Raw genomic sequence first — 23,691 nt, 5'->3', positions numbered from 1 at the left:
ATACTGAAAGATTCCCACCCAAACGCCAACACTTGCGACGTCAAAGAGCTGACCTTCTCTTACGCATTAAGGAAGAAGTCATCAAGCAAGTAGACGCGGGATTCCTGGAGGTATGCAATTACTCTGAATGGGTAGCGAACATTGTTCCAGTGGAAAAGAAAAATGGGAAAGTCAGAGTCTGCATCGACTACCGAGATCTCAATAGGGCTAGCCCAAAGGATAATTTTCCGCTGCCACACATCGATGTCTTGGTGGACAATACAGCACGCCACTCACAATTCTCCTTCATGGACGGTTTCTCTGGATACAATCAGATTCAGATGGCCGAAGAAGACAAAGTCAAGACCACATTCATCACGATGTGGGGTACATTTTGCTACAAGGTCATGCCTTTCGGTCTCAAAAATGCCGGGGCAACCTATCAACGAGCAATGGTCACTCTCTTTCATGACATGATGCATAAAGAGATCGAGGTCTATGTAGACGACATGATCGCGAAGTCCAAAGAAGGAGAAGATCATTTGGTTAACCTCAAACGATTGTTCGACCGCCTCAAGAAATACAAACTCCGACTTAACCCAACAAAATGCACATTTGGCGTCAAGTCAGGGAAATTGTTAGGGTTTATAGTCAGTGAGGAAGGCATCAAGGTCGACCCTGACAAAGTTAAAGCGATCATGGAATTGCCCCCTCCATCGACAGTGCGCGAAGTGAGGAGCTTCTTAGGACGGCTGAATTACATCGCGCGTTTCATCGCAAATTTGACAGACAAGTGCCAACCACTCTTCCGTTTGCTTCGCAAGAATGCAGCGGTCGAATGGGATGATGAGTGTCAGAAAGCTTTTGATACCATCAAGGCATATTTAAGTCAGCCGCCGGTGTTAGTTCCACCTTCACCTGATCGTCCTCTCATTTTGTACTTGACGGTGCGCCGACAATCCATCGGATGCATGTTAGGACAAAAGGACGAGTCCTCTCACGCAGAGCGAGCCATTTATTATTTGAGCAAAAAGTTCACTGAAGGGGAGTCCAACTACCCTGAGATAGAGAAAATGTGTTGCGCACTTGTGTGGGTCATGCAGAGACTCCGGCAATACACTCTCTACCATACTGTTCGCCTGCTGTCGAAGACAGATCCTTTGAAATATCTGCTTAGTACTCCGTCCTCCATGAGGAACATAGCAAAATGGCGTTGCCAACTGACGGAGTACGACATCGAATATGTGTCGCGCACATCAGTCAAGGGCCAAGCGATAGCAGATCATTTAGCAGAATTCCCGATTGTCGATGACACACCGATCGACTCTGATTTCCCCGACGAAAAAATCCTCCAAATGAGTGGTGAGGAGGAAACCACCAGATGGAAGATGTACTTCGATGGTGCAGTTAATTCCACCGGATCAGGGATTGGCGCAGTGCTGATATCCCCGGAAGGGCGCCATTTTCCTGTTGCAGCGAAGATTGATTTCCCCTGCACCAACAACATAGCCGAATATGAGGCATGTATCCTCGGCTTGCAGGCGGCAATCGACCTCAAAGTCAAGGAGCTTGAAGTGTTTGGAGATTCCATGCTCACAATCTTTCAGACACTCAAACAATGGAAGACGAAAGATCCAAAACTGGTGCCATATCATGAGTACCTTGAAGACTTGACAGAAAACTTCAAGGACATCTCATTTACATACACACCACGCATGAAGAACCAGTTCGCTGATGCACTCGCAACACTCGCTTCCATGGTTAGCATTACAAAAGAGAATCTCATCGAGCCCCTCGAATTTGAGATTGCTCAGGGTCCTGCCCATTGCGATGTAATCGACGCTATCGACGGCAAGCCGTGGTACGCAGACATTAAACACTTGCTACAAACGGGTCAGTTCCCAGCATTCACCGATCGACATGACCGGAGGACTCTTCGGCGCATTGCAGCAAATTTCTTCCTGAGCGGTGAAATCCTTTACCGCCGTTCTTTCGATGCCACACTGCTTCGGTGTGTTGATGAGAATGAGGCACAACGCCTCATGGAAGAAGTGCACGAGGGAAATTGCGGACCTCATATGAACGGGCTCATGCTAGCAAAGAAGCTCATGCGACTTGGGTACTTCTGGTCCACCATGGAGACTGACTGCGTCAAACATGTCAGGCACTGTCACTTGTGTCAAGTTTACGCAAATCAGATCAGAGCACCACCCAATGAGCTGCATCCAATGGCTGCTCCGTGGCCCTTTTCAATGTGGGGCATGGACGTGATTGGTCCTATTAACCCCAAAGCATCCAATGGGCACTTGTACATATTGGTAGCTATCGACTACTTCACCAAATGGATCGAAGCTATCACTCTTGCATCAGTCACTGCAAAGACCGTGGCACGCTTCCTCAGACGTGACATCATTGCACGTTACGGGGTCCCTGCGACACTTGTCACAGACAACGCCAAGAATTTGAACAATAAGCTCATCGATGAGCTCTGTGCACAGTTCAAGATTCTACACCGCAACTCCTCTCCGTATCGTCCACAAATGAACGGTGCAGTAGAGGCAGCAAACAAGAACATAAAGAAGATCATCGAAAAGATGACAGTTAATTACAGAGACTGGCACGAGATGCTCCCATTCGCACTCTTGGCGTATCGGACTTCTATCCGCTCGTCCACTGGATCAACCCCATACTCTTTGGTCTACGGCATGGAAGCAGTTCTTCCAATCGAAGTAGAGATTCCCTCTATGAGGATCCTTGCCGAGTCCAAGCTCAAGGAAGCAGAGTGGGCAAAGCAACGCTACGAACAGCTCAATCTCATTGATGAGAAGCGGCTAACAGCACTTTGCCACGGTCAGTGCTATCAGCAAAGAATGGCCCGAGCTTTTAACAAGAAAGTTCGTCCCCGCGAGTTCAGCCCCGGCGACCTCGTCCTGCGAAAGGTTCTGCATATTGCCCCTGATTCCAGGGGCAAATTCGCTTACAAATACGACGGTCCCTTCATTGTTAAAGAAGTCTTTGACGGTGGGGCAATCATTCTCAATGATATGGATGGGAACGAGAATGCTCTTCCGGTCAATGCTGATACACTCAAGAAATACTATCCATGATAGTGTTTCTCTCATTCCACGTGGATGTTTTCCTCAAATGCACATTTACATTTCTTTACTTTCTTCGCATGTACAATCTCCCAGCATTTTCATTTCCGCTTATTAATACACTCCCCGCTTCTGCCTTTTTCCCTTTCTCTGAACTTGTCCTGAGAGAAAAATAGTAAATCTCCCGCTAGGTTGAAAACCTCTTTGAGGCGGCCTAGGCAAAAATTAGGGAATGAGGGGCACGGTTTAAAATCCCGAAAAAGGGGAATCGTGGCAAAAGGAGAGTACAAAGCGAAATCCTCGCTAGAGTGAAAACCCGAAAAGGCGCTCTAGGCAAAAGTTAGAGGAACCGAGAGGTATGACCAAATCCAATTGGGACGGTCATAGCAAAAGGTGAGCTCTAAATGAGAAAAGAGTCTAAAAGAATACCCCGCTAGGTCGTCACGCATCTTGCGACCTAGGCAAAAGTTAGGGGCCTTCGGCAGCTCGACTATGAAGTAACAACTACACTCAGTGTGAAGCGACAACAAGTAGTAGTTTGGCAGTCTCCGATGCAAGCAAACTCTCTTTGACTCTCACAGCACAAGACACGTTTCGACATGCAGTCGAATCGTCGTATCCTTGATATGGAGGATCCCAAAATCCCTCCATTTTCCTTAATGCAAATTCTACGGGTCAAGCCCATTCTGTAAATATAAGCCTTTTGTCGAGTCACAATCTAGTGGGAGACGACCACCCCTTTAAATGGTCATCATGTTCAAATCCCCAAAGCATTATTATTCAGACTTCTTGATACATCTTCATTATGGCTATAGAGTAGGATTGACAACCACTATTAGCCCTTTTGATTCTAGTTGCAGGAAGCAGGATTTGAACCCCGAAAAGAGTTTCTTTTTGACGAATGCATGTCTGTCTTATGCCAAAGGCTACAGTCTAAATCCGAAGAGAGACCTTCAGGACAACACTCCAGGCACTCAGTTACATCGCAATCAGTTGGCGAGCAATGAAACGTCCCACCACAGCATTGATTGCGACATGGACGAAATCAACGAGGGAAGGAACACAATGATTCCTTCCACACCTCACACCACTCCCCAGTGTTTGCATTTACTTCTCACACATTTATTTCTGCAATGCACTTTCATTAGCGTGCACCCTCTCAGGACTGCAGTGCACATTTATTTCCGCAATGCACTTTCATTAGCGTGCACCCTCTCAGGACCGCAGTGCACATTTATTTCCGCAATGCACTTTCATTAGCGTGCACCCTCTCAGGACTGCAGTGCACATTTATTTCCGCAATGCACTTTCATTAGCGTGCACCCTCTCAGGACCGCAGTGCACATTTATTTCCGCAATGCATTTTCATTAGCGTGCACCCTCTCAGGACTGCAGTGCACATTTATTTCCGCAATGCATTTTCATTAGCGTGCACCCTCTCAGGACCGCAGTGCACATTTATTTCCGCAATGCATTTTCATTAGCGTGCACCCTCTCAGGACTGCAGTGCACATTTATTTCCGCAATGCATTTTCATTAGCGTGCACCCTCTCAGGACTGCAGTGCACATTTATTTCCGCAATGCACTTTCATTAGCGTGCACCCTCTCAGGACTGCAGTGCACATTTATTTCCGCAATGCATTTTCATTAGCGTGCACCCTCTCAGGACCGCAGTGCACATTTATTTCCGCAATGCATTTTCATTAGCGTGCACCCTCTCAGGATTGCAGTGCACATCGCAAGTCCACCGGGTAGGCGCCTTTGAACCATGCAGTTCATTCGGTATGCGCCCCGTGCATATTGCAAACTCGCCGAGCAAGCGCTCGTGCATCTCGCAAGTCCACCGGGTAGGCGCCTTTGAACCATGCAGTTCATTCGGTATGCGCCCCGTGCATATTGCAAACCCTTCGGGTCAGTCCCGACTACTTTTCCTGCATTGGGGTCAGTCCCCTTCGGGTCAGTCCCGACTACTTTTCCTGCATTGGGGTCAGTCCCCTTCGGGTCAGTCCCGACTACTTTTCCTGCATTGGGGTCAGTCCCCTTCGGGTCAGTCCCGATTACTTTTCGTGCATATTGCAAACCCCTTCGGGTCAGTCCCGATTACTTTTCTTGCATTGGGGTCAATCCCCGTCGGGTCAGTCCCGACTTTAATTGCCTGTTTCAGCTTTGTTCCGAACTCTACATGTTATTGTGCACATCTCACCATATTCCCTCTTATTAGGTACAACATCCTACATATCCAAAACAAAAAGGAGAGGGCCATATAGGAAATTCCATTTTGATCATTGCTATCAAACTGGGGTGCTTTTGAAATCTTTGATTGCATCCTCTACTCGAGCAAGCAGTCAAAGAGGGGCAAGCTGTCAGCACCCCATTTTGGCTCACCATTCCAAACAATGATATTAGCAATGACCCAAGCCACGACTTGAGCAGAATACAGAAAACGGCTCGGCAGAGCAAGAAATCACTATTCATCCTCAAGTTGGCAAAATTGAGCAAATGGCCCATGGACATGACAGAAGGACTCTAGGGGTCACCAAAGGGGAACAGAGCGACCAAAGAACTCAACAATGTCCAAAACCGGCGTTTTCAGTGTATTACACGGACGGCACTATTTTCCGATAGTTCGCTCGGTCATCGGAAGATAGTGAATATTGGACTCCAAAAATCCACACCAGTGCCAAATAGATGAAGAGTGTCCCCAAAGGCATTTTGCAAATCATCTGTTCTATACAGAACAACTTTCTGTATACAGACAACTTTTCAGTGGAAGTCCAAAAATGCCGGTTTCCTAGAGAAAAGTTAATTCCAAATATCAGACGCGGCCATGCCCCATCAGCACACAGAGTAGGAACAACGCTTCAGATTGTCTTTTGGAAGTCACACAGACACTTCAAATGACTTCCGAACGGCAAAACAAGCATACCCCTCTTCAGAAGAGCATAGCCGGAGAAGGGTCTGATGGAATTACGGCAAACGAAGTTCATACTGCATTGCCCAGAAAACTCTAGCAGACATTCACAATTGGGCAAAACAGACAGCAAAACCCTTCGCGGTTTCCCGAGTAACCTCCGAAGAGCGGAAATGACCATTTTCAGTGGAAATCCATATCCGGAGGTCCTCTTTGGGGAAATTTGACGCCGAATGCTTACGTTACACAATGCTAGCCTTCTTAAGGCTCAATGTGGAGTCGTCGGAATAATTCACACAACTCATCTAGATCTCTCAAACAGTGCTTTAGAGGTCTCAGATACACTCTTCAAGTCCTTGGAGGTCTAATCTTGACAAACAGAGATTACAGTAATCTCCGGAGTGCCCAAGCAACTCAGAAGTCATCTTGAGAAAACCAGTCTCGGCCTCCTAGGACGTCTCCGGCCCCACGTTAGCATTACCGGCTTAAGGGATGATTGTTCACGTGGTTTGACAACTTATGCCAAAATGACCAACATGAGATGCAGACACGGGATATGCTGTCAGAAGCGGACAACTTCGCCCCGATCACTTGCAATGGGCAAAATCGGCTCCCGAGCCCCACACACATCCGGGACATTTCTCAATAGAAAATGTCAATCTTGGGCTCATTAACTCCGTTTTCACGCGTATACAGACAATTCGACGTTCAATTCGAACCACGAACTTCGAATACGCGACCAATCGAGACCCGAGTCTTTTCCCGGTTTCTCCTCACAAGCCGTGGGACCCACGGGCTGCCCAAGGGCAACCGCCCTTTGCCCCAAACTTTTCGGCCTTTTCCCCTTTCCTCTCTTGCCCTCACCTAGCCCAAAATATCTTTGGTCTTCCAAGTCAACACTCAAGCCATTAACTCCACCTCCATTAATGCTTCTTGGCTCTTCCTCATCAAGATACTTGGATGACATTCATCCTCATCTCCATTAGGGCAACCGACCTTCATTAATGAGGCCCTTAATGGTGCTTTGTTTTGCTTAATTGCTCATTAGCTTCACATATATATTGCCTATTTGTGATTAAGCTAATCATTCATGAAGCACACCTCATCTTGCTAGTTTCTCCCTCTAGAAAATGCTCTCAACTCCTTAGGAACCAGCAGCAAGCAAAGAACTTCATGAAAATCAAGAATCAAGCCAAATAGCTTTGGAGTTTAGGTCGGGATCCATAGCGGGCACTATTCCGACTTATATCCAAAATTCTTCAAACTTCATAGACGACATGTTTCGGACCCAAGGATTCCATTTCTGAACCCAGTTTTTTAGTTTGGAGTCGTTTGCTTATCATTTTGGATCATTTCGGGTGAAGTTGGAGCTCTCGGGTGAACAGTGCCCGTCACCAGGCGTCACCGAGCGCAGCCAGGCGTCACCGAGAGCAGCCAGCATCCGCAGCCAGGCGTCACCGAGCGCAGCCAGCATCCGCAGCCAGGCGTCACCCGCGCACGCCCGCGCCCGTCACCAGCGCACGCCCGCGCCCGTCACCAGCGCACGCCGCGCCCGTCACCCGCGCACGCCCGCGCCCGTCACCAGCGCACGCCCGCGCCCGTCACCAGCGCACGCCGCGCCCGTCACCCGCGCACGCCCGCGCTCGTCACCAGCGCACGCCCGCGCCCGTCACCAGCGCACGCCGCGCCCGTCACTAGCACACGCCCGCGCCCGTCACCCGCGCACGCCCGCGCCCGTCACCAGCGCACGCCGAGCCCCTCACCCGCGCACGCCGCGCCCGTCATCCGCGCACGCCTGCGCCCGTCACCCGCGCACGCCGCGCCCGTCATCCGCGCACGCCCGCGCCCGTCACCCGCGCACGCCCGCGCCCGTCACCAGCGCACGCCGCGCCCGTCACCCGCGCACGCCCGCGCCCGTCACCCGCGCACGCCCGCGCCCGTCACCAGCGCACGCCCGCGCCCGTCACCAGCGCACGTCCGTGCCCACTAGCTCCCGTCACCGTGCTCGACCGTGCCCGTGCACGTCCATCCTTGCACCCGAATACCCTTTTAAGGGTTCCACCGAGTCACCCGACTCTCAAACACTTCCCCGACTCTTTCCTCGTATTCCGAGGCTAGGTAAAACACTTTCGACTTAGAGGAGTTAGGACTTTTTATATTTTTGCATGGCTATGGAGTATTATGGTGTTTTCATGCATGTTTCATTCACAAGATTTAATTTTTATGCAATTTTATGTTATATTATACACGTACACTATCTTAGGACTTGCTACCATGTCGGAAAAGGGCTTGGATCATCATAAAGAAGACTATCCCGACCCTATTATGGCACATTAAGTCTCGGCCAATTCTCTAAAGGAGAGGGTTGAGATTTAAATTGCTCTTTTCGGGTTAAGATCGGTCTCCTTAGCCTATTCAAGTTAATTTCCGAGTTTGTTTATCATTATTGCATGCATGAAGCCGGTGTTATGTTATCCTTTTCCTTAATTAACACGTTTGTGAATGTTTGTATGTTTGAATGAGCTAAACAAATCGTGATAACGCCGGCTTTTGTTAAAAAAGGGTGCTATTTATCACGGTCGATGTTTGAGCATGCGAGAAATAATTAAACCACGATTAGGAAATCGTTCGTGACTCGGATAGAGCCATGAGAACCTTCGGCCACCCTTCACAAGATGAAGCCGAGGGCTTCTTGGCCTTCCTTGAGTCAAGAATGAATTCCTTATCTCAAGTTTAATTTGTTGATCGGATGATGTGAAGTTTTACTTGAATGTCTTTACGATTCCCATATTAAAATATCATGTAAAGACTCTTTTAAACAAAGCATGCATGGATTCGAGTATCGATGACTAATTCGGGTCCATTTGGTTATGAGGATAGTTTCGGTCATTAGACCAAATTATCCTCGATCCTTATGGAATCGTCTTGGTCGTCGAGTCGCGAATCGTTTTCACAATTAATGCATTCGGCACAACCCTTAAGCATTAATGCCACAAACTGGTTAATCGGGACGCTCACACGATTAAACTCACTTCATACTGATAAAGTTTACCCGAATTGGACATTAACTGATAACTCGCGTCGACGAGTCGTCAAAGGATGTTGGTGCCCTTTTTAAACTTATCAACTTCCGGGCAGATCGACCGGTTCTTTGGCTTTTTTGGGGTTCTTGCACAACCCTGGATGATCCAGGGAATCGGTCGACACCGGCTACAGGCCGAGGTGGCCCGCACTGCGATCTTTCCCCTTTTCTGAAAACAATTTTCAAATAAAGGGCAAAATCGTCTTTTCACAATTCAGCGACATCTTTAGGGTTAGCATAATAGAAACACTACAGTACGGGATAAGAACGGGCTACCTGTTCAGGTGCAGGTTCATCTGCATAGCCTTTTCTTATCTAACTGATGAGTTTCTGCTATCCTAACATAGACTCGGGTAACTAGAACAGTTGATCCTTGTCATAAAACCTGTGAAATGCTGATTAACCTTTCACTCGACCTAACCAAACACTAGATAATGGTTAGGAGGAATTCTAGATTCCCAATCTAGAGTCAAAACACGAGTTTGGTTAATTCAGTGGTAATTCAGTGTCACAATACAGAACAACTGTAAAAGCGATTCACACACCTGAGATTTGACTCTCTTTGTCAAGTTCTCAAAACAAAGCCGAATGCTGAAACATTGGCATATGTTTGATTGCTTAGCATATGGCATTTGCTTGCAAAAACACCCCTGGGTTAATAATCTGTTAATTCACGTAAACAAGACAATAACAAACACTTTGTCTGTTATTAACCTGTTGCTTGTTATCTTTCTGCACCTGTTTGCCATGCGGGTCGGGCCTGACCCCTAGGCCGAATAATATTAGGGTTCAACGCCCTAATCATCGAGCACAGGGTCCAACACCCTAATCAACACTCACAGGGTCCAACGCCCTATTCAGTGAGAGCGTTCATTGAATTTCAGTTCTTCGGTCTTTTCCCTAAACTCGCGGTGAGTTAGAGTGGAATAATAACCGAACGCGAAACGACTGGAATTCGACCCTTTTGCAATTTGTATTTATTGTTTTTGAGAGCATTGTAAGGATTCTATTTGGTGCATTTTATTCTGTAAGAATTCCAGTCGGTGAGCGAACGGTCCGAGAGTCGAATTAATCGAATCGGTCTAATGCTTGCCCAGACACAAGTGAATCCAAGATATCGCGGTTCTGGTTCACGCAGGGATTCAACATCCATGGTTCGATGAACTGTAATGCAAGATTGTGAACCAATTCCCCGACATATAGATTTACTTCTTTCCCGGCTACTCAACCGACATCGTTTGGTTCATCGAATATCCGGTGTCAAAACGTGCGAGCCGAGTGCAGCTTAATTCACGCGGTAAATAATAAAACATGCAAGCCTAGCAAACCAGAGTACCGAAAGGGCGTGCGGGATATAGGCCCGCACGTAACATGAACCCCCGAACACGGATTTTCCGGTTCCGCACAGATCAATGCCTTAACAACAAACTAGGTGTTCCATACCCCTAGACCCAGGGTAACTTATCCGCCCTCGACCTTCGGGTCGTAAAATGATAAGTGGCAACTCCTTCTCTCAGGCGTGTCCGACGCGCGTCCCCGCGGGAAGGTGGACGTTCCGACCAAGCCGCGCGATCCAAAAGCGCGCGATGCGGGCCCCGACGAGAGTTCACATTCGGGTCCGTACAGTGGCGTTCATCATTGACTTATCAAAAGGCTTTCCAACACCGTTTGTGGCGTCTTCATCGACTTATCAAACGGCTTTTCATCACCGTTTGTGGCGTCTTCCTATATACCGAGGTTCTTGTTTTGTAATAAACAACGGGTTGAGGTCATTTATACCAAGGTTCTTATTTATATTGTAAACAACGGGTTGAGGGTTTGTCAATCAAATCTGATCGTGAAACGATCTTGGGTTCCTTTAGTTATCGAGTCTCGTCATTCTTGACGGGAATCGCATCACCCTCGTCAGGGTGATCCGTCTTAGCCTGATCCTATTCATCCACAAGAAGACTCGCCGGCAGCTGGAAGCCCTGTTGTTGGAGACTCAAGGAGCTGTGGAAACAGTTAATGCTCGGAGGGTTGGGTGATTGACAGAAGAGGAGATCGCAAATCAGTTTCTTCAGCCACTACCTTCTCAGTGTCAGAGAGACGCAGAGTCTGCACTACACACTCGATCCTTGCAGCCCCAGGACAGTCGTTCTGAGGGCGAGAGCAGAAGTCACTTCGAGGGCGAACGCGAAGGTCGCTTAGACAACGAGCACGGAGGTAGCTTAAGAAGTTAGCACGACGATTGCTCAGACAGCAACACATGAAGATCACTCAGACGACGAGCGCGGTGGTCGCTCAGACGACGAGCGCGGTGGTCGATCAGACAACGAGCACGACGGTAACAGTGGGAGGGGTGAGAATCGCCTGGGGGCAAAGCGATATGCCTTTTCAGTCATAATAATCCTCCGCAATTAGATATTAGGGTTCCTCGAAAAGACTCCCCGGCAGCAGTTAATCAAGAGCTGCAGCGGTTGATCGAAGCGATAATGGTCAACGAATAGCAGCAACGATCAGAAAACTACCACAATGCGCGAGCAAATCAATCTCTAGCAGACTCAAACCGCAGTCGCTTTAGGAGGACACAGGGTTTGCACCACACGCGGTCGCTCACAGGACAGTCTTTCACAAGTAATCGCGACGGCGACAGGTTGAGACAACCGCCACTACCTACTCAGGGCAATCTACCCCAACTCAGCCCTGTCCTCCGACAAGACCCGCAGGCAAGAATTAATCTCGATGAGCAACAGCTTGAAGCCCGGCCAGGGAAGATCCGAGCGATTGTGGAAAGCTGAGCGACTGGCAGTGTTCGTGCAGCGTGAGATCCCATGATTTGATGATCCTCCTCCACCGCCACGTCAGGAGGATGCATGATCAGTCCCACGGGATCCTACCCTGTTGGCGCATGAAGGACACTGGCCGAGCGTTGACAACTCAAGGAACAGGTAATAGGAGCACTTCGGCCACAACTTCAGGGCAAAGTAATCCGCCCTTACTGCTGCTGAACGATCCTTCTTAGAATTTTCCACCTTAGGGAGATCAGGAGAACCTTCCCCAACCAGATCCAGTCAACCTCCAGCGGGATGTCCAGTGATGAGGATGCAGAGGGTGAAGAGGATGCAGAGGGTAATTGACAATCCTGCGCGTGCGACCCCTCAATCGCTAGTGGCTGTCCCGACTGCACTCGCTATTCGAGGAGGATAGTGCAAGTTGAGAAGTGGCTTCAGGCGGCCGAAAGAAAGCAACAAAGGCTTTTGTCCCTCAATGAGAGCAGCAACTCTCCTTCTGCCCCGGAGATGTCGCAGGAACGCTAAAAGGCGTTGCTTCGAATTGGCTCCAATTACCCTTATTTGTAGATACTGGAGTAGAACCAAGTCCTGGAGTAAGATCAATACTGGAGCGACGTGGAGTAAACAAGCGAGAAGCACGAATCATGGAGGAGAAGTCTTAGAAGGCTGATCAAGACCTGTTGATATTGGAGTCCGATTTCAGACTCCATCATGGTCAATGTTGACCATGAGTTTATAAGGTGATAATTCTTGTCTCTGGGTGTAGTGGTCACCAATATGAGTGTTTTTGGGAGAGTCTATATATATATATATATATATATTGCTATATTTTGGAAGCGAAAAGTCAGAATGAATGAAAGCATTATCTAATATTCGAGTCCTCTTCCGATCACTTGTCGGGTGCTTAGTTCGTGTTTACTTTTTTCCAGAGTCTAAGAGTGTGTTTGGATTGAGAGTTGAGTTGAGTTGAGTTTTGGTTTTAATTGATTTGTAATGATTGTATTGTTGAATTATGAGAAAAAGTGTGAAAAAGTAATAAATAATTGAGATAAAATAATGATTAAATAATGATTGTGTTGTTGAATTGTAAAAAAGTAATGAATAGTTGATAGAATTTAATATAAAAAATTGAATTGAATGGTTAAAAATATTTTAAAAATAAAAAAGTAATGATTGTGATGTTGAATTGAAGATAAGTGGCGTTGAGTTGAGTTGAATTGAATATTGTTCCGAAAACAAACACACCCTAAATATGCTTTAGGCGGGCAAATCGATCCTAACTCACTGCGTTAGCCTGAGCACATCTCTTAACGGGCTTAAACCTAATTCAGGCCCAGTCCATATCATCTATGACATATAGATCCAAGGGAAGTTTAAGAGTAGCGATGTCCTTTTCTTCTCCTAAGTCATACTTCCATGACCACCAGCACGGTGGTCTAGTGATTAAACTCCAAGCGCTCCACTTGAACATCACGAGTTCGAATTTCACTGAGAACGTAGAACTCGCCACTATGTGAGTGTATTATGGGACGGCGATGGTCGACTCATAATACTTGATTCAGTGGACCTTGAACTTAATCCACTAGTGTGTTGGTGAGATTGCGGTGATCAAGTTAGGTTAAAATCTTAGCGAGTTATGGCGAAAGGAACATTCTGTGGTGGTTAGGTTCCCTTAGTTGTGGCAGTCATAGCGGGCCAATAACCTGATCTAGCCTTTTTATTCAGTGGAAAAAAAGTCATACTTGCATGGATCTTAATTTACAAACGGGTCCAATTTGGATTTTTCGGACAGAGAAGGAAGAAAGAGAGGGGATGGTATGCGACAGAGCCTGAGGGCGGCACCAAAGCTCCATCGCTGGCCAACAATGGTACAAGCGAGGTTGCTAGTGACCTTGTCTGCATCGGTGCTTGCTTGCGACGAGCGATCGAAGCACAAATCTCCTCCATCTCTCTCTCTCTTGTGCTACCCGCGCTCGTCGCCGGCTGAAATATCTATGCTTGCCATATTATGTGAACTACTATGTTATTGAAATATATATTATTTGAGCATGAAATGATTTGTGATTTTCAAAATAAGGATCAAGTATCAAAACCTTTGGAAATATGATATTATTCTCCGAGCCGGTTTAAGTACACCTTATGAACTATCGATTTACGATTAAGTACGCTTTATGATTATTGAAAAAAAAGTTATTTGAAATTATGAAATGGTTTTGAATATGGGCATTGTTTGGATGATCGATAATGAAAAGGGAATTACTGGATTTATTATCTTTTTAAGACTTATTTGCTTGTTATGTTATTGGGTGCCGCGATACTATATATTGTTTGGGCCGAGCCAACGACAGATCTGGCAACTTCTAGGCCGTTATCAGTCCGTGAAACTGGTATTATTGGACCGCTGCTAGTGGTAAATCTGGTATATATGTCTGAGTCTATGTGATAGGACAGAGGGTCACAGTAGTGCTAAAGGCAATGAGCAGAATTGTTTTTGGTATCAATCAATGTTTGAAAACGTATTTACGTATGAATATGTTTTTGAGTGTTGATATTAGTTGCATGACTTACTGAACCTCAAAGATAATTGTTATATTCAAATGACATTTTGTGACTGAATGCTTAAATGAATTGCTTGAAACCTATTATCATATGAAATATTAAAAAGGTAAATTTTTGTTACTTGACCAGGTTCGAAGTGAGTCTTTATTACTTACTAAGCATGTGGATTGCTCACCCCTTGTTACATTTTCCCTGGATTCGTATTCAGGAGAATTTGAGACCTGAGGCACTAGGAGGTTTGAGGAGCTAGATTGCTAGAGGATATCGTACTTTCGAATTTTCGTATTTGCTACAATTATGGATTCGTTAGAAGTTCTAACAATGTCAAGAATTTCTACACTAAGACTTTGTTTTGTAACGATCTTCTTGGAGATTATTAATACTATGTTTTGATAAAGACAACTTTCAAGTTCGTAAATAGTTGTTTTGCTAGATGGCTTCGTTTGCTATTGGGTTCGTTTGACCTTTTAGTGAACGGACGATCACATTCCAATGTCTCAAAAATGGGGTGTGACGCTGGTCAACACCGATGCAGGTGAGGTTGCCGGCAACCTCGAGGTTACCCCGACCAAACCTGCATCAGTGTTGGCCCCTGATAATCGCCAACATCGTAGATCTCCTCTCTCTCTCTCTCTTTTCTTCGAAGAAAGAGAAGGAGGAGATCTCTGCGGAGGTGGCTCGTCGATAGGCCACCACTGTCGCAGACAAGATCGCCGGTGAACTCTAGCACAGAGCCAGTTGACGATCTCATCGGTGGTGGTGGTGGTTGGCTAACAAGGAATGCATGGGCAAATACGATAAATTATCATTCCATAATAGTTTTGAAATATATTTCATAAAATATGCATCCATATCTATATATATATATTTTCAGATAGCTCTAAAATGTCTTAAATTATAAATATATTATTTTGGGTAAATTACAAAAAAAATCTAGGTTTTGTAAAAAGTCTCAATTTTATTCTAAAATTTACTTTGTAACAAAAAAATTCACATGTTTTGAGAATCGTATCAGATTTGACCTCTTATTACCATCCTGATATGTTTTTCGTCTATTTGCCTACGTGGACTTTATGGGACCCACAATGTTCACACATCATCTGATCATTTTTTCTTTTCTTTATAAAAATAACCTAAGTTTTCAAAAAAGTTTCAGTTTTGTTCTAAATTTTGATTTGTAATTTAAAAAAAACCATATTATAAAAATTTCTCAGAAATGGTTCATGAGAGGAGATGCTGGCCGAGGTCGACTTTAGGAGCACTGCAAGGAGACTCAGATGGGGAAAGAGATTATTTCCAAGACAATTTATAAAACATATGGCTTTTTTTCATTACATACCAAATTTATGATGAAATTGAGACTTCTTTGAAAATTTGAATTTTTTTATTTAACCTATCTTATTTGTTTATTAATGAAGGTTTTATGAGTGTTGTTTATGAACGTTTAAAATGTCACATGTGTAATGCCCGTCAACTATTTCAACATCTATGTATCGAATAATCAAAGCACACACTGATAAGCTTACGAACCAGAACTGGAAAAGAAAGAAGGGTGAAGGGTAGAACCAACTAAACTCACTCAATAATGACTCGTCACGAGTAAGAAAAGTCGGGTAGATTCGCCACACTCAAGGATGAATGATAAGGATCGGGATTTTTGCCACTAAACAAGGGACTTGTTCAGATAAGAAAATAGAGGAAATGCTCTAGGCAATTTCATTCGAAATATTCATCAATTCGTTTGCCATATTCTCTTACAATATGTGCATATTTATATAGAGGGAAGACACCCTCTTTGATTCTAAAATAGGAAACTGATATCTAATCTCCTTTATATTACTTTCCTAAAATAGAGTAAGGTAATAATCTGAAATATGAAATTTAAGACTACTGACTCAAGCTAATATAGGAAATAATATCTAATTAAGAGAAACTATATTATAGCAATATAGGAAACTTAATATCTAATTAAGAGAAACTATATTATAGTAATATAGGAAACTTAATATCTAATTAAGCCAAATTCTTGTTCCGGAGTCTTCTAGAATGCGTGTCTGGTCCCGAAAATTCGAATACATGTTGGGCTGCAATCTGAAGCACATCATCCCTCTCAGTTGGAAAAAGACGCGTCCTCGAGTGTTCGTCAATCTTCTCCTAGTCTTCATGTGTGCGCTTCGGTTCTTTTCAGCTTGCCACTTAATGACCAACTTTTCTGGATGAACTCTCTCTTGTAAATCCTCATAGATCAGATTCTCTGTTCTTCCTCGCCGATCAACTCTCTGGCTGGATTGCCCCTTCCTCGGCGGAGTCATGTGCGCTTCAGGTAGCTCAGGTTTCACTGGACGAAACACCATCGATAGATCTTCAATAGCAAATTCTTCCTGAAGTTCCTCTTGGGCTGAGCTTAAAATGGGTTCTGTCAAGACTTGCTTTGGAGAGTTTGAAATCAGTACCTTCGGAATGTTCTCCAAGCACTCTCGCTGTTTTTCCAACTTTGATTCCGAACTCACGACTTCCTGAGCCTTGAGCTTCTCACCCTCATCAGCATATTCCACTTTCTCCTTACTCGTAACTCCACAAACATCTTTAACGGCCTCTTCAACTTCACTTTCGACAGCGTGAGGGTTCTAGATGGTCACCTCTCGCCAATTGGGGAATTCGGAGGTAAAGTGTCAGAATCCATGAAATTCAAGGCACCTAATGTCTTGGCACCAAATAGGGGATTGTGGATCGACTTCCTGCTCCTTCACCTTGGCCGACCCAGCTTGAGACTTGAGCGAGCCCTCAACTTCCTTTCGTGGCTCGTTCTACCTTGAGGTTGACCCTTAGGGTGTAGATCCAGCAATCACTGGCTTCAGGTCGAACACTCTTGGCGTAGTTAGTTAGCCATGTTTCCGCTACCTTCGTACTTTAATGGCCAGCTTTATCACATCCTCTAGGGACACAAAAGGCTGTCATTCGATCATATCCTCAATCCCCTTGTTCAGACCTCTTAAGAAACTCGCAATGGTGGTCTCTTGAGACTCACGTAGCTCACATCCCATGGTCAGCAGCTTGAATTCCTGAACATAATCTTCTACGGACATACCACACTGCCTAATACTTTGCAATTGAAGATAAAGCTTTTGCTTGTAGTACTTAGGCACAAATCTTCTATGCATAAGTCTCTTCATCTCCCACCAACTACGAATCTCATTCTCGCCATCTCTCCTTCGTTGTGCTTTTATGTTTTCCCATCAGAGATTCGCATAATCGGTGAACTCAAGGACAGCAAGCTAACACTTCTGGGCTTCAGAGTACTCACAGTATTCGAACACCTTATCGACACGCATGACCCACTCGAGGTACTCTTCAGGGAACTCGTGCCTTTGAGTTGCCGAATCTTCAGCTTGAGGTTGTTACCGACGCCCTTTTGCTCCCGTCGTGGAACCGGTTGCTCTTCTTCTTCAGGAAGTTCATCCTCCTGGTCAGCGTCATCTTCCACTTGAACATTCCGTCTAGGAACTCGATGTGCATGTGGTAGAGCAGCACGCGCCAAGGCCATTTGCTCAACAACTTGGGTTAATTTATTGAGCCGTGCAAAAAGTTCCTCTTGCCCCTGCTGGAATCCAAGGAACTAGGCTTGGTTGAGTGTGAGTCCCCTCAGAACCTTGTCAGCACCTCATTTTGGCTCATCAAGTCAAACAATGTATATCAGCAGTGATCCAAGCCACGACTTGAGTATTATCACGAAAAACGGCTCGACAGAGCAAGAAATCACTATTCATCTTCAAGTCAGCAAAATTAAGCGGATGACATGTGCATACAACATAAGAACTCCATTGGTCACCAAAAGACAACATAGTGACTAGAGAACTCAACAACATCCAAAACCGACATTTTCAGTATTCCACACGGACAGTCCTATTTTTCGATAATTCGCTTGACCATTGGAAGATAGCCAATATTGGACTCCAAAAATCCACATCAATGTCAAACAGATGAAAAGTGTCTTCAAACGCATTTTGCAGATCATCTGTTCTATACAGAACAACTTTCTGTATATAGACAACTTTTTAGTGAAAGTCTAAAAATGCCGGTTTCTCAAGGAAAAATTAATTCCAAATGTTAGATGCGGCCATGCCCCACAAAGATACAGAGTATGAGCAGTGCTTCAGATTGTCTCTTGGAAGTCACATAGACACTTCAAACAACTTCCGAGTGACAAAACACGCATACTCTTCTTCGGAAGTGCATAATCGAAGACTAGTCTAACGGAATAACGGCAAACGAAATTGACCCTGCATTGTCCTGAAAACTCTAGCGGACAGACGCAATTGGGCAAAACAGACAACAAAATCCTTTTCGGTTTCCCGAGTAACCTCCGAGGAGTATAAAAGGCCATTTTCAGTGAAAATCCATATCCTTAGGTTCTCTTTGGGGAAACTTGATGCTAAATGCCTACCTTACACAGTGCTAGCCTTCTCAAGGCTGCACAAAGTTAAAAGTTCGTGTTAAATTTTTTTAAAAAAAATTGTGTTTTTTTAAGAATTTACCATAATTAAAAAGGTTATTGTACGGAAAAAGTGATCGGGCCATAAAATTCCCGTGGATAAGATGAAAAGCATCTTATTATATGGACCTTGAAACAAGGATCAGCCTTGTAAAGCAGCGGTAAGAGCTCGTAACTTTTGAAACAGGACTTACTCCAGTCATTCTAGCGTTTCCTTTTTTGAGTTAAAACCAGTCAAAACCAATCAATTCAACTACCGTTCTCGATGCAGATAACATCTCATGGAGTCCGAGGGAGCTGGTTCTTCGATGAATTGATGTTCCAAATAGTCTCTTCTTATATATGACCCAGGGGAAATACTATGGAGACATAATTCTTCTATAATTTCGACATTCAACGGGGCCGGGTATTAAGTCAGAGAAATTGAAAAACTTGCACAAAACAGAGAGCGATAAGACAATTATTCCGATGATACAATCACAGGAGAGAACACATTGCGCAAATTTAAAGTGCTACGTTAACAGGATACACGTATTGAGAGGCTTGACAAAATCTACGACAGTAAAATCTCGAACGCTTCCTCGCAGCCTTTGTCATTTGACTTGGACTGACGACTGACAAGGCTCGAGTGCTTTTCTTAATACGTTTTTTCGAATAATGCAGAATTATTATTTTCCCGGGCAAAGCTACGAGCTTTTGCTGACGCTTTGCCCTGAATCTGCTAAAATAAAGCTCGTACATGCTTAGAGAACCTCTTAACAGAATGGGGAAATCAGATTTTGCACACAAGCTTTGCTGTTTGTGCAAGAAACTCCAAAATTGTTTCCTCCATGGAAATCATCCAGGTTCCACAGCCCATCCCAGAGAAAGTCTTCATTCGAAGCTTCCGAAGCAGACGGGGTGTCAGTGATGTTGTTGAAAATATTATAACTAGCCGGTGCGACTTGAACCTCTTGAGGGACATACGGGACTCTGTTATGGTCTGTGTCATCGAGCATGGACATGATCCTTTTGAGGTCCACCTGGTTCAGCTGCAGTTGGTGTGGCTGCTGCTGCTGATGTTGCAGTTGCTGCTGTTGAAAATGTTGTCGTTTCAGGATACGTGCTTTCGCTTTCTCAGAGGTGGCTGCAGGGATCTTGGCCTTGTTCTTGAAGTGCGTCCGCCAGTAGTTCTTGATCTCATTGTCGGTTCTTCCTGGCAGGCTTCTCGCAATGGTCGACCACCTGTTTATTTGTTTTTGTTTTGTCAAAATTCAGATTAGAAGATAACTCACGCTAAACTTTGTTCATCTAGTAGTCTATGCGATTACGATACCACATGTTAAGGAGACTGATTTATTGATGTCGTTAATATCGGAGAAGAAAGTGGTTAACGGTATAGATGTGCGATTATGCCACCTCAACCCCATATTGATTCGGCCTTCCATGTTAAGACAAGAAGGGTCTGTTTTTGGAATAATGAAGAAGATTTGTGGTAATTTGGTTAGAACAACAGGCAAAAGAAGAGGCCCAAGAAGACTCGAAACAAAAAGTCATGCTGGAATCATACCTTCATAGACTTCCTCCTTTTCCAAAGTTTTAACTTAATTTCGATTTTTCCTCACAGATATATGAATCGGTTTACATGTTAAGATTAAAACGGAACGATGCACGACAAACAATACATGAGAATATATCAACCAGAAGAGGGTTCGCGAAGATAGGAAGAAATAACACATGCCCAAATACCATGTCAAACAATAGATTATCTAAAAGCATAAAAGATAAAAATGCCAAATATTAATTTATAGGAAAGGGACCAACAGGGGGCTGGGCCCCCTAGATTATGGATCTCTTCTAGAGTTTTGTATATGTTCTCTTAGTCTTAACAAAATTTTCATATCCGCGTTCATCTTCTAATTTTCACCAACTTAACTTCCTCCCCTCAAAATTCTCGTATTCTCTTATGTGCTTGAAATACTGAATCAGTCCGCGATATGATTATTTACTAAAGCGTATATTTTAACAAATAATGATAAATTACCTGTTGCCCCATCTAGCATGGAGCTCCACAATGATATTCTCTTCATGGGGAGTAATCTGCCCTCTCTTCAGGTCTGGCCTCAAATAATTCACCCATCTTAGCCTGCAACTCTTCCCATTCCTTTTCAACCCTGAAGACGACAGAAGAACAGGGCAAATTTTCTTCAGTTTATTATCACTCGATGATCGATCAGCACAAAATCCAGTGATTCTCGTTATTCATATAGCATTTAGAATATCATTTGCATGCAGTAAACATGAAAACCATTGTATTCAGCTTCCAATTTGATCTCCGAAAACAAAGTTTGGCATATCAAGAAATGTATCGGCTTCAATAATAAGAGGATAGAAAAGTATGATGTTGACTGTTTGGGAGACTGGCTGAAGACACCAAACACTCTCGAAGTTAATTAATAGTCGTTACACTTTCTAAGGACTCGGTTGTGGCTTATATGCATGGGGGAATTCCGAGTGAAAATAACGAGGAGGATTAGAAAAACAAGTAGCTGTGATCATCCGAATCGAATATATAATTATATCGGATCGCCGAAAAGAATATAATTATATCGTAAAAATAATTTCACATATAAATAGAAGGATTTGAGGAAAATAGGACGCTTTCTGTCCGAATCATATCTCTTCCTCCCCTGTCCTCCAAATTTTTCCATCTAATAAAGATAAAATCACCACACACCGATCGAATGATTTTTTTCATCCCGTGCTACGATTCCACCCTACCAGGCTCGATGCCATAAAGCATCGCCTTTTAACAAATAAGAGGAAAATAAATATGGCTGGCTGGATACCTGTGAGCCTAGAGACAGAGTTCCATCTTCCTTCACCATGTAACCTCACATACTCAATGAGGAGCTTGTCTTCCTCAGCAGTCCATGGTCCCTTTCTCCACCCTTCTACTTCCAGGGCTCCCCAACCACCCATGCTGCTTACCCAAGACATATAGGCAGACAAAAATTACTAGACACTGGTTTTGTTTTTTTGTTTTTTTTGCCTTCCTTTCTTTTGGTGCCCTTTTGGCTCCTTTTTCTTGTCCTTTTTTTTTGGGGAGGAGTTTTCTCTTCCCTCTTAATTCTATGGCGATTGATTTAGCTCCCCGTGCATATTTATAGATGCATAAAGAGATGATGATCACTTGAAGAAGATTACGCTTTTGTCTGTCATTTTCAGATCATCCCTATCCTTTACTGTTCAAGGTACGGGAGATCTTTAATCTAAAGCAACATCATATAAACAATTACAAAAAAAATTGTTCTTAAAAAAATATCATCATTAAATATACATTTTTTTCCTTTGCCGTATTTTGTTTCATCTTTTGTTCCGAATGTGGAAAAGCGCGTCCCGCGTTGCCTGCTTCTTTTAAGTATCTTTATATATTCTTGATATGAATTTGGGTCCGTGATCTTCTAAAGCAACCGCCCGCATTATCATGAACGAGCCTGCCCTAGACATACATGTCGTACGTGAAACTATGTACAATAATTTGTCACGTTAGAACGGGTTGAAGTGCCATGAGTCACTGAACTATGGACTATGAACATCGTATGTGAAACTATGGACAATCTGTCATGTTACAACTGATTGAAATGCCAAGAGTGACTAAAATATGAACTATCTACATCGTACGTGGTGTCATCTGAAGAGGTTGTTTCAACTTTTATAATTGTTTATAGACAAGTAAAATTATTTCTTGGCAATTAATTATAGTGATATAACTTCAAAAACAGATGAATAAAAAAAAATGCCTCCTAGGTTTCTTTTAATCTCTACTATAATTAATTTGCTTAAAATTAACGGTATTAATCTCTATTGCTAGTCACTACATTATTATTTTAATTACAGAAAGACAGTATACCATATTCAATTAGATTATGATACTGTCCCCGACTATCGAATGGATCTCCGCATGGTGTTTATAAAACCCTCAATCCACTGTGAAAGATTCACTTTCCCTTGCCATTTTTCTTTAAAGTAAAGGAAAAGCTTATTGTTAATATTTTTTTATTGCATATGATGTCCAAGTCTTTTTGTACTAGATTCGGCATATCAATAACTAATATCTGGCTTCAATATCCTTCAAGCCGAGTGCAAATTAATGACGATTACTTTCTCCGAGTCCAACAAAATATTATAACTTAAATAGAAAACAGATGTAATGCAATGACATCATTTTTTATTGAAATTAAGAAAATCCGAATTTGATACTCGATAGACAGATCGGTTGAACTAGTATGTTTCTCTTTTAAACTCACCGCTGCCGTTTGTGAAAAAGAAAATTTCAAAACATGAGAAATCAATAAATTGTCTAATCATATGACACGACTCTATATTGATTAAATTATAGCCTCTTTTTTTCCCTACTTCCCTTGCCTTCTGCTTATCACAATTACTTTCTTTAGAAATTACTTTTGCAAAATTGCAATTGCTTAATGACTTAATATTAGGACTTTTGTGGGTATAGATTATGGGTGTACATCGATTGATACAGGAAAGGGTTATATATAAAATATGAAAGGGTGACCCGGCTCATATATATATAGTATGTTGAAGCTGGCTACTACATGAAGAGATGACGCACCATGTTTTAGCATTTCTTTTCTAAGCTTCTTACCTCCTTATATATGATGCCTCTTTTTTTGGTGTGTATCGTAGTGTCTAAAACTCAATAAATTCAAACTAATTCAGTTCAAACTGCATCAGCTCATTAAGGGAATAGAACTCTCTCAGTATACATAATGAAAATAAGCGTTGAATTATTTGA

The 23,691-nt window shown here is 43.7% G+C and overlaps 1 protein-coding gene across 1 annotated transcript; it reads right to left on the bottom strand.

Moving 5' to 3' along the window:
• Positions 1–19,325: 19,325 nt before the first annotated feature.
• Positions 19,326–22,002, bottom strand: LOC116207017 (myb-related protein 305). Its single transcript, XM_031539863.1, has 3 exons — positions 21,722–22,002; positions 20,917–21,046; positions 19,326–20,117 (listed from the first exon to the last, which is right to left on the bottom strand). The coding sequence occupies exons 1-3, from the start codon at positions 21,870–21,872 to the stop codon at positions 19,649–19,651; spliced, it is 750 nt and encodes a 249-aa protein (XP_031395723.1). The 5' UTR covers positions 21,873–22,002; the 3' UTR covers positions 19,326–19,648.
• Positions 22,003–23,691: the final 1,689 nt, after the last annotated feature.

This window comes from Punica granatum, chromosome 5 (genome assembly GCF_007655135.1).
Source record: "Punica granatum isolate Tunisia-2019 chromosome 5, ASM765513v2, whole genome shotgun sequence".
Taxonomy (NCBI): Eukaryota; Viridiplantae; Streptophyta; class Magnoliopsida; order Myrtales; family Lythraceae; genus Punica; species Punica granatum.
The sequence above is the reverse complement of the archived record's forward strand: the minus strand, read 5'-3'. Positions and strand labels throughout refer to the sequence as shown.